Below are 9,666 nucleotides of genomic sequence, written 5' to 3'. Positions count from 1 at the left end.
CGGGGCAAGATATGACAAAATAATAATTGATAAATCATCAAGTGTTCATGAGGGAGGGGGTACTGGGGAGGGAAGGGAAAAAATGAGGACCTGAAGCCAGGGACTGAAGTGGAGAGCAAACGTTTTGTGAATGATGAGGTCAATGAATGTACAGATGTGCTTTTAACAACTGATGTGTGTATGGATTGTGATAAGAGTTGCATGACCCCCAATAAAATGATTTTTTGTAAAAGAGAAAATACCAAGGCTTAGGCTCAGAACCCCTTAGTTCTCTTACTCAGCTCTTTGCTTTTCAAGCCTTTTGAGAGGCCCGAAGCAGCAGAGTATTCATAACAGCTCATTATGTAAAAGGAGCCCCAAACCATGTACTCTCTGGAATCCTTTATTTCTCCCATAGCATCAGATCTTCATTGACTGAGGTGCAACACCGAAAACATATCTTGAAATCTGTTCCTGCAATCATGTAGATGAAACTCTGTTCAAACAGGTGCTTGATGACATTAAGTTCCTATGGTATTGTAGTGTGATACGATTTGTGTTTTCCTGGAGTCCCCTGTCCTTATGAAAGAGAAGACACGCACGAAAGGAGAGACTAGGAAGGACAGACATGCGAAACCAAATGTATACATGAACATATTTTTAGAAACCAGACTTTTATTGTGAGGAACTGTACAATGTCTTCAAATAACATGCTGTGGGGGAAGGCTTCAACTCCCTTTCCTGTGTGTACACGTGTGCACGTGTAAACCAGAGGGACAGAGCGCAGTGAGCAGGGGTGGATCAGCATCCTCACGCAGGCTCAGGGAAGCAGGGTCCAGGGATTGGGGAGCCATTGGATGTCAGGGGCCCTAGGACTGGAGGGGGCCTCTCCCCAAGGTCTTGCTTTTGCCTTCCCCCCTCGCCCGACCTCCCCATAGGGTGCTGTCCCCAAGAGGAAACGGCTATGAGGAGCCCCTAGGAACTGAGCAAGGATGTAAAGCAGGGGTGCCTTTGCCCGCCCCGGTCGGGGGCAGAGGCAGCACAATGTATTGCTCTGCTGGGGCTTTGGAGACCAGCTTGACAATGGGCTGCTCTCTGGTCACAGTGGTGGTGCTCGGGGACGTGGTAGTGGAGCCGGAACCAGGAGCTGAGCGGCGGATGGACAGGACCTGTTGGGCAGATGTAGCACTGGGTGATGAAGACATGACCATGACCTTGGTTGGAGGAGGGGCTGCAGAAGCTCTGGCGACCACCGGTGTGTGTTTGGGCAGCACGATGGAGCCGGGCACCTTCAGCGAGCCAGAGGTCCGAGGGCCAGTCTGAGGCTTCTGGGAGAGGGTGAGCGTGGGCCTGGGCTGGGTGATAGTCAGCATTGTCCTACTGACCTGCTGAGCCTGCAGAGTGGCCTGGGCCCGGGCCTTGGCCACGTGGGAGCAGAGAAGGGGCCCGAGGAAGCTGAATTCTGTCCGATAAGCATCCTCATGGTCAGGCGGCTGGCGCAGCTTTGCCAGAACTGGGGCACAGTGCTTCAGGAGCAGGCTCTGCACGCGGTCAGCTGCGATGCGGTCCATGGTGCTCAGCACCGGGCCTTCCAGGACGCTGCGGATGCGCTCCCCCTCCTGCTGCAGCTGTGGCAGGATCAGCGTCTTAATCACATGGTGTCCCAGCTCGGCCAAGCCTGCAATGCAGCCGTATCGAGTTGTCCATGGGGTGTTTGCATCCACCCAGCCCTTCATGAAGGTCTTGGCGATCCGAGACTGGATGTTGTTAGTGTTGCTGCTGAAATGTTTGCAGATCTGGGCCGCCAGGCTGGCAGCAAAGTCCCGGAGGCCCCAGTGATTGTCCACTTCGGGTTGCAGACACAGCTGCCTGCTCACGACGCAGGTCATCACCGAGGGGATCAACTGGTGCATGTATTGTTCCAGATCGTGTGTCGGGTTGTCCATCAGCGCCTTGACCATGCGCATCAGGCAGAGGAGCAGGGCCAGGTTGTTCTGGGCCACGTTCACGCGGACCCCCTCCGAGATGAAGGCACTGAATCTCGGCAGCATCTGATGGAGCCCCGGGTCCGTAGCGAGGCTCTGAAGAGCTTGCGCTCTCTTGGCCTCATGCGACCCCACACAGGCTTCCGTGACCTCCTTGTAATACAGCTGCTGCTCCACAGACAGCTCGTGGGCGCCTCGGGGTTTGAGCCGCAAATGGGTCCCTCGCAGCAAGGGTGGCGCCTTCTTCTCTTTTCCTTTGCTGCCCACCGAAGCGGCCCCTTGACCTTTGCCTTTCAGGGGCCAGTCGTCTTCCTGGCCTGGCTTGGCCCACCTCCGAGCTGTTGTGGCCTGGGCCTTCTGCTGCTCTGGGGGAGCTGGGGCTGGGTTTTCCGCGATGGCTGGCTGGCACCCTTCAATGCTCAACCAATGAGCCTTGAGGCAGACGTCCAGGGGCACCCGGGGCAGCGGGGCCGCAATGATGGCGCTCAGGTCCACCTCCTTCTCCTCATAGAAGTAAAGCTCCTGGCCCCCACCGGACGCCAAACAGAAGGGAATGGACTCCTGCGCGTGGAAGCCGTGCAGCGGCTCCACGTTCTTCAGTTTCAGGGCGTAGTCAATGTCGCTGATAGTCAGCTTCCGCCTCTTCCCCATGTGCATGAACTTCAAAGCATCCTGTGCAATTTCCTTGATGCGGTGGCTGACCTCGTCTGCCAGCAGCTGGCAGGCATCCTCCTGAATCTGGGCGATGCCCATGGACTCGGCCACCACCTTCATCGACTCAGAGGGCAGCACAGTATTGCCGAGCAGCAGCTTCTTCTGCTCAGCCATCCTGGAGTCCGTCGTCCCTGCACCTAAGGGAGGGAGAGAGAGAGATGTTCAGGGTGCAGCGATGGAGACCCTCTTGTCCACGATTATCATGCTGATATGCCTGGCACCTGGCCAGCCAAACCTCAAAACCCTCCTCGTTGCTAAACCCAGGCTCACCTGCCACCTCTTGCCACACTCGACAGCCCAAGATGCATGTTTTAAGATGGACATGCTCAAGATGACCTACCACAAACTGTGAGGGCATATCATAGCTTCCCTCTCAGGTGACTCATGAATCATCTGTAAACACTCTCCGTGAAGCCAGGCATCCACACAGCCCAACCTACCTCTCTAATCAATCCCCTAATGGGAGCCCTTCCTAAGGAAACCAAGTCAGAGATGTCCTGAACAGAGTCAGGTGATTCCCATATCAACTCTGCATAATCTACAACACCGTGAGATTCCTTTGCTCTTAACCCTTTGTTAATTTTACTATCGGTATGGATTATCACTGAATGCAACAAGACCCACATCCTCACAGCCAGAACAAGAGGTCGTATGAGACATGGAGAAAAGATCGTGAAGTTGTCAGAGAGTCTGTCCTGCTTCTTTCCACAACAAGTTTTCATGGAAGCAGCAGTGAAGAGGTCACATGATGTGTTGCCTTAGGTAAATCGGCACAAGGCACTTTATTGTGGGAAAGTACCATGTGGTTTGTTGGGTTCCAAAGGGTTGCTATGCTAAACAGAAGGAAACACTGCTCAGTCCTTGGCCAGTCTCAAGATTTTGCCCCTTCAGAGCACTGAAACACAAAGATGTTACTTCGAGGAATAAGGTATGCCTGACTGAAGCATGGTATTTTCAATTGCCTCACTTACACATCATTTGACACTGAAGAAGGAAGCTCCAAGAATACATGTATTCCCCTTGTGCTGGGGAGGAATCCGGAAAGCAGCACAGAGCTCTCCCATGACAAAGACCTATGCCTTTGATAAAGGATGACCAGAGCACCCTGTGGAGGCATACTTGGGCTGTGTGGTCAGGAGAGACCAGTGCCTAGAGCAGAGCGTGATGCGTGCTCACGTATAGGGGGCAGGGAAATACAGGAAGTCCCTCAAGTGGCTTTCAGAATCGGGTAAATCACAGAAACCATTGTGAGGACAGTGCAGGGCCATGCACTGTCTCCTTCTCTTGCCTGTGGGGTCCCGAGGAGTCAGAACTCACCCCACGGAATCTAATTACAACAACAGCAATCTCCTCTCAATTCCACTCCTGTGCTATTCGCTTAACGTCCTCATTGGTAAAGAGTTGTGCACAGTACGCTGTATGTGCTAATCCTGCCTCCTTCACCCAGTATAGAAAGCTCATTCTCTTGACATTACACCACTCCAACAAAACACACTCACTTCCATCTAGTCAGTGCCTACTCACAAGGATGCTATAGGACAGGGTAGAACTGCCCCCATGAGTTTCCAAGATGGTAACTCTTACAGACGTAGCTAGCCCGGTCTTTTCCACCAAGTGCCCACTGATTCTGTACTGCCAGTCTTTCAGATTACAGCCCAAGGCATAAACACTAAGCCACCAAGACTACCCCATTATTTTTCCTTAATGGTATTCATACCTTGTTATTATCCCCACAGTCAAACACTTTGGAATAATCAATAAAATAGTAAGCACACTTCTAGTCCCTTCTACTAATAGCCACGATCCACCTGATCAGAGCCAAGATAACCACCATAGTTCTACATCCTCCTGAAATCTGCTCTGAACCTCTGAGAACTCTCTGCACATGGACTGCTACAAAATGCAGACAACGAGATGTTCAAGTCCTCATCTGCCTCCCAGAATAAATGTATTTCCAGGGTTATACTCACAGCCTGCCTATGACATAGCTATGAGCCATTTCAGAACAAGGTTATTTAAGAAAAATCCTCACCACTGGACCAATGGATAACATGGGAATCAGAGAAAAGATGGAATTTCATACGACATCCTTCTGTAATCGATGCTCAAGGTAGAAGGAGACAAGGGATCAAAGAACACAATAATGCAAATACTGAATACTACTCAAGAATTGAACTAATAACAATTTGCCAGGAAAGACGCAGTGTGCAAAATATGCATCAAGCGGAAATGAGCTCAGTGCCGATGTAAAAGAAACGTATTGCATACACCCCACAGCGACAAATGCAAACAGTTGTTGTTAGTGCTCATGGGATTGTTGGTCCCAAACCACAGGATGTTCGACAGTGACAAGCATGACCTAGTCTGGTCCCAATCTCCTCGGCTTTCTTCTGCTGGAGACCATGGTTGCCGGCACCACCCCCATCTCAACCTCTGGGGACCTTGCTCTTTATCACTGTTCCCTCCGCTAGCAAGCTATCAGAGTACGACCACCTGAGAGACAAGGGTAGGAATCCTTCCTTAACTCTTCAGAAACCTCTTAGACCTTTCTAGTCGCATTCCTTACCTGTGCAGGTGGTGGTTGTGGAGGCTGGTCTGCTCCAAGTCTTGACGACTTGAGGCTGGAGCTTCTGATGACGAACACAAGTGGGCACTGAGATATCCCAGATCAGCAGGTCAAATAACAGATTCTTGAAGAAGCTCAACCCAAGGTGGTCTACCAATAAGGCTGACAAGGGATGGAAGGTCCTAGAGCTGTTGGTTGGTCGACTGAGGCCAAAGCAAAGCAAGGTCCAGAGTGAGCAACAGACTCTGGGTGCCTTCCTAAGGTCCGAATATATAGGTTTCTGGCCATGCCCTCGGGCATCCTTATCAAAGGATTATCTGATCCAGGAAGGTATGACAATGGAGATGAGTGAATCAGATGGGATCCCATTCTGTGGAATGGTTGTGTTTCTCCTTGTTGTCAGATGCCATCAATTCCATTGTCTGCATCGATGGGTGTGGCCACAGGAACAACTGTGGGGATCTCTCAGGAGCATGCAGTGTTTCCCTCTGTGGTGCATTGTTAGAGATCTATTGTTTAGAGCTGGCTCCATGGCACCTATCAACAATAACAACAACAACAACAACAGGGAATCTCATGGAACAGATGCTCTCTCACAGATCTCATTAGCAATGAGAATACCCTGACTTTCAATTCCATTATTCACGGAGTGGGACAAATATGTGTCCTTCTAAGTCACCCAATTTTGCATTTTGCTATCTCATGACTGTCCCTGCAAACTGTGCTGAAACCTGTTAACTTCAGGTTACATTACTAGAATTTGAAATGCTAGTCACCTAGCTTTGAGATTACAACACACTAGTCACCCCTGCATGACCAACTGAAAGACTGAGAAGAGGGGATGAAGAAAGGACTAGTAGCCCACATCTGTAGATATAGCTCCTGAGAGTTTCCCGGAAAGCTCGCCAGATTCCGAATGGTAGCAGAATCTTATCTTAATGCTACAGGATAGATGCATTGGGTCTGAAGACACCCTAAATATGACCAAAGGGCTGCTTTTGAGAATGAGTCCATTGAAACAGGTACGGGGACGGGAGTAAAGCCTTCAGGAGGGGAGCCTCAGCAGTCTTCCTTTGCAAGTGGGGCACCACTCAACGTGGGAAGCAATCGTTGCAGAAGTGTACTATCCAATCAGAATTAGAATGTCAGAAGGATGCACCTTGCAAATGAAAAGTCCTGCAAAATTCAAAGGGAAACATAAAGATAGAGATAATTCAAGTATGAGGGCATATCCCCCCTCAAAACTGATTTTTAAAGTATTTCATTATTATTACTTTTACAAAACAAGCTCATCACCTTCAAAAGAGTCTCCATTGCAGTTGATATGTTTGTCAAATCTGTGATTCCATTTTGTTTAATTTTATTAGGAGCTCATACAATTATTACCACAATCCATACAGACATCAATTGTGTAAAGCACAACCTTATATTCATTGCGCTCATCATCCTCAAAACATTTGTTCTGCACGTAAGCCCCTGGCATCATCAGCTCCTCATTTTCCCCTCCCTCCTCGCTCCCCCCTCCCGCATGCACCCTTGATAAGTTATAAATGATTATTTTGTCACATCTTGCTCTTTCTGACCTCTCCCCTCACCCACTTTTCCGTTGCCCATCTCCCAGGGAGGAGGTCACATATAGATCATTGTTTCGGTTCCCCCTTTCCAACCCACCTTCCCTCTACGTTCTCAATATAGCCACTCAGACCACAGGTGCTGAAGGGATCATCTGCCCTGGATTCCCTGTGTTTCCAGTTGGTATCTTTACCAGTGTACATCCTCTGGTGTAGCCAGACTTGCAAGGTAGAATTGGGATCATGATAGTGGGGGGCGAGGTGGAAGCAATTAGGAACTAGAGGAAAGTTGTATGTTTCATCGGTGCTACATCGCACCTTGATTGGCTCATCTCTTCCTCTAGACCCCTCTGCAAGGGGATGTCCTGTGGCTGACAAACAGGCTTTGGGTCTCCACTCTGCACTCCACCCCTTGTTCACTATGAGAAGATTTTTTGTTCTCATGGTGCCTGATCCCTTCAACACCTCATGACCGCACAGGCTGCTGTGCTTCTTCCATGTGGGCTTTGTTGCTTCTGAGCTAGATGGCCTCTTGTTTACCTTCAAGCATTTGAGAGCCCAGGTGCTATATCTTTTGATAGCCAGGCACCATCAGCTTTCTCCAGCACATTTGCTTATGCACCCGCTTTGTCTGCAGCGGTTGTGTCGGGAAGGTGAGCATCACAGAATGCCAATTTAAGAGAACAAAGTATTCTTGCCTTGAAGGAGTACTTGAGTGGAGACCCAATGTCCTTCTGCTACCTTAATACTAAACCTGCAAATATAGGCACATAGATCTATTTCCCCATCCTTGTATATATACATATAAATTTGCAGATATACATGTCTTTATCTAGCCCTCTATAAATGCCCTTTGCTTCCCAGCTCCTTCCTCTAATTCCCTTAACTTCCCTCCTGTGCCACTATCATGCTCAGTCCCCACCAGGGTTTCAGCAATTCCTCTGGGATTCATTACACTTGATCATGCCCTACCAGGCCTCCCACACCCACCTCACAACGAATTTGGGTCACTTGTTGTTCCCTTGTCCCTGGGTTTGTTAACACCGCTTCCTTTCACCCCATCCCCCCCTCTCCCATGTCCCTCCGGAACTGTCAGTCCTGTTGTTTTCTCCTCCAGATTGTCTATCCAGCCTATTTTTTTAGACATACCTGGGGAAATAATAACATGCAGAAAAATAACACAGAACATAACCAAGTAACAATATACAGGAAAAAAGCAGCAACTAAAAAAAATCACACACGCGCAAAAAAAAATAAAAAAACACAGCAAGAAAGAAAACCTTGCAGTTAGTTCAAGGCTCATGTGTAGGCCCTTAGGCGTGTTTCCTAGTCCAGTCTGTTGTGGCACCACGCCCTGGCCCCAAAGTCCACCTTCAGCATTCCTTGGTTATCTCACCACTCCAATCCCTTGTTGTTCTGTTGAACCCCCTATTGTTTTGACTCAGTGTGGCGGTGTCAGACCAAGTGCAATTCCCACAATGTGTTTCTGGTATTGTCCTCAGTAGAGCTATGGGTCAGTGAGGGGCGTCATGTCTCATAGTTCGGCTGGCCATGTGGTCCTCTCTGTGGACTGGCTGCTCTAATTGGGGTCATCATCCTCAAGGCCTGGTGGACCAGCATGTGCTCCACTCTCTCCCACCCACTTCACCAGAACTCGTGTGCTCGATCAGATATGTCCCTCTCCCAGAGCTGCAGATTCAATTGCATCTTTTGCAATCAATTCTTCTGGGGGAAGGGCAGGTGACCACTTAGTAGATGGGATTGGGGACGGTCCCATAGACCTTTCCACTGATTCCTTACTGCACACGGGCATGTTACATTCAGTCCTTGGAGCACTGTGTTGAAGTCTGGTCCCTCTTTCCTTGTGGAGATATAAACAATACCCTCCCCTGAGCTGGTTTAGTGCCCTGTGCCCTGCTGCCCATTTCGTTTTTTATTATTTATTTATTTTATTTTCCCTATCTCCTTTTTAGTTGTGTGCCATGTGTATCCCTGTATTTGATCTGGTCCCTGCCACAGTACCCGGCCCTCACCCCAGGAATGTTTGTTACAGTAGCTTTTTTATTATGGCCGTTTTGCATGTTGTTTAACGCTTACCTCAGTGGACTCATGTTGTACTTGTCCTTTTTTGCTTGACTTACTTTCCTCAGCATGATTTCCTCTAGTTCTTCCCATGCAGCGACATGCTTCATGTGTCCATCACTGCTGTCTAGTGATGCACAGTACTCCATGTATGCACATGCCACCGTTTCTTAATACAATTGTCCCTTGATGGAAATTTGGGATGCTTCCAACTCCATCCAAATGTGAACGGTACCGCAATGAACATCGGAGTACAGATGTCTGGCCTTAGTTTGGTTCTTGCCTCTTCTGGGTATATGAAGGGGGGAAGGGCCGATGATTGGGATGCATGCATTGTCAGAAAGAAGAGCTTACAAGGATTTGTTCAGAGCCATTTGATCAAGGCAAGCAGGCCCCAAAACAATAGAGCATGACTCATCCCTATGCCACAGCTGTACTTCCCCCAGTCATGTGACTCCATCAAGAACACACCTTTGTGATGATGACAAACTGTGTACACATATGATTGATTAAATTGATGTCTGGAAAGTTAGTAAGAGACCCCAATAAAAGCCCCTTTTTTCCAAAAAGGAGAAGAACACACCTATTCAAGCCCTGTAAGAGCCACTCTGCTTCCCTGAGATGGACAGAGATGGATGTAGGCAATCCGGTCGCCAAGGCATTCTCCCAGAATTATCCTCACCCCGGGTCATGGACCACAAAGCACCCAACAGACTCTCAATTGATGTGAGGACAGGACAAACCGAATGAGGGCTACCACTGCCATCCA

General features: G+C 49.1%; 1 protein-coding gene across 1 annotated transcript; it reads right to left on the bottom strand.

The window, feature by feature from the left end:
• Positions 1 to 941: 941 nt before the first annotated feature.
• LOC142442524 (transcription initiation factor TFIID subunit 6-like) lies at positions 942 to 2,792 on the bottom strand. Its single transcript, XM_075543605.1, has 2 exons — positions 2,667 to 2,792; positions 942 to 2,636 (listed from the first exon to the last, which is right to left on the bottom strand). Exons 1-2 carry the CDS (start codon positions 2,790 to 2,792, stop codon positions 942 to 944), a joined length of 1,821 nt encoding a protein of 606 aa, XP_075399720.1.
• Between the last annotated feature and the right edge of the window lie 6,874 nt (positions 2,793 to 9,666).

Source organism: Tenrec ecaudatus, chromosome 3 (genome assembly GCF_050624435.1).
Source record: "Tenrec ecaudatus isolate mTenEca1 chromosome 3, mTenEca1.hap1, whole genome shotgun sequence".
In the NCBI taxonomy this organism is placed as follows: Eukaryota; Metazoa; Chordata; class Mammalia; order Afrosoricida; family Tenrecidae; genus Tenrec; species Tenrec ecaudatus.
Note: the sequence above shows the minus strand (reverse complement) of the source record. Positions and strands in the feature narration are given on the sequence as shown.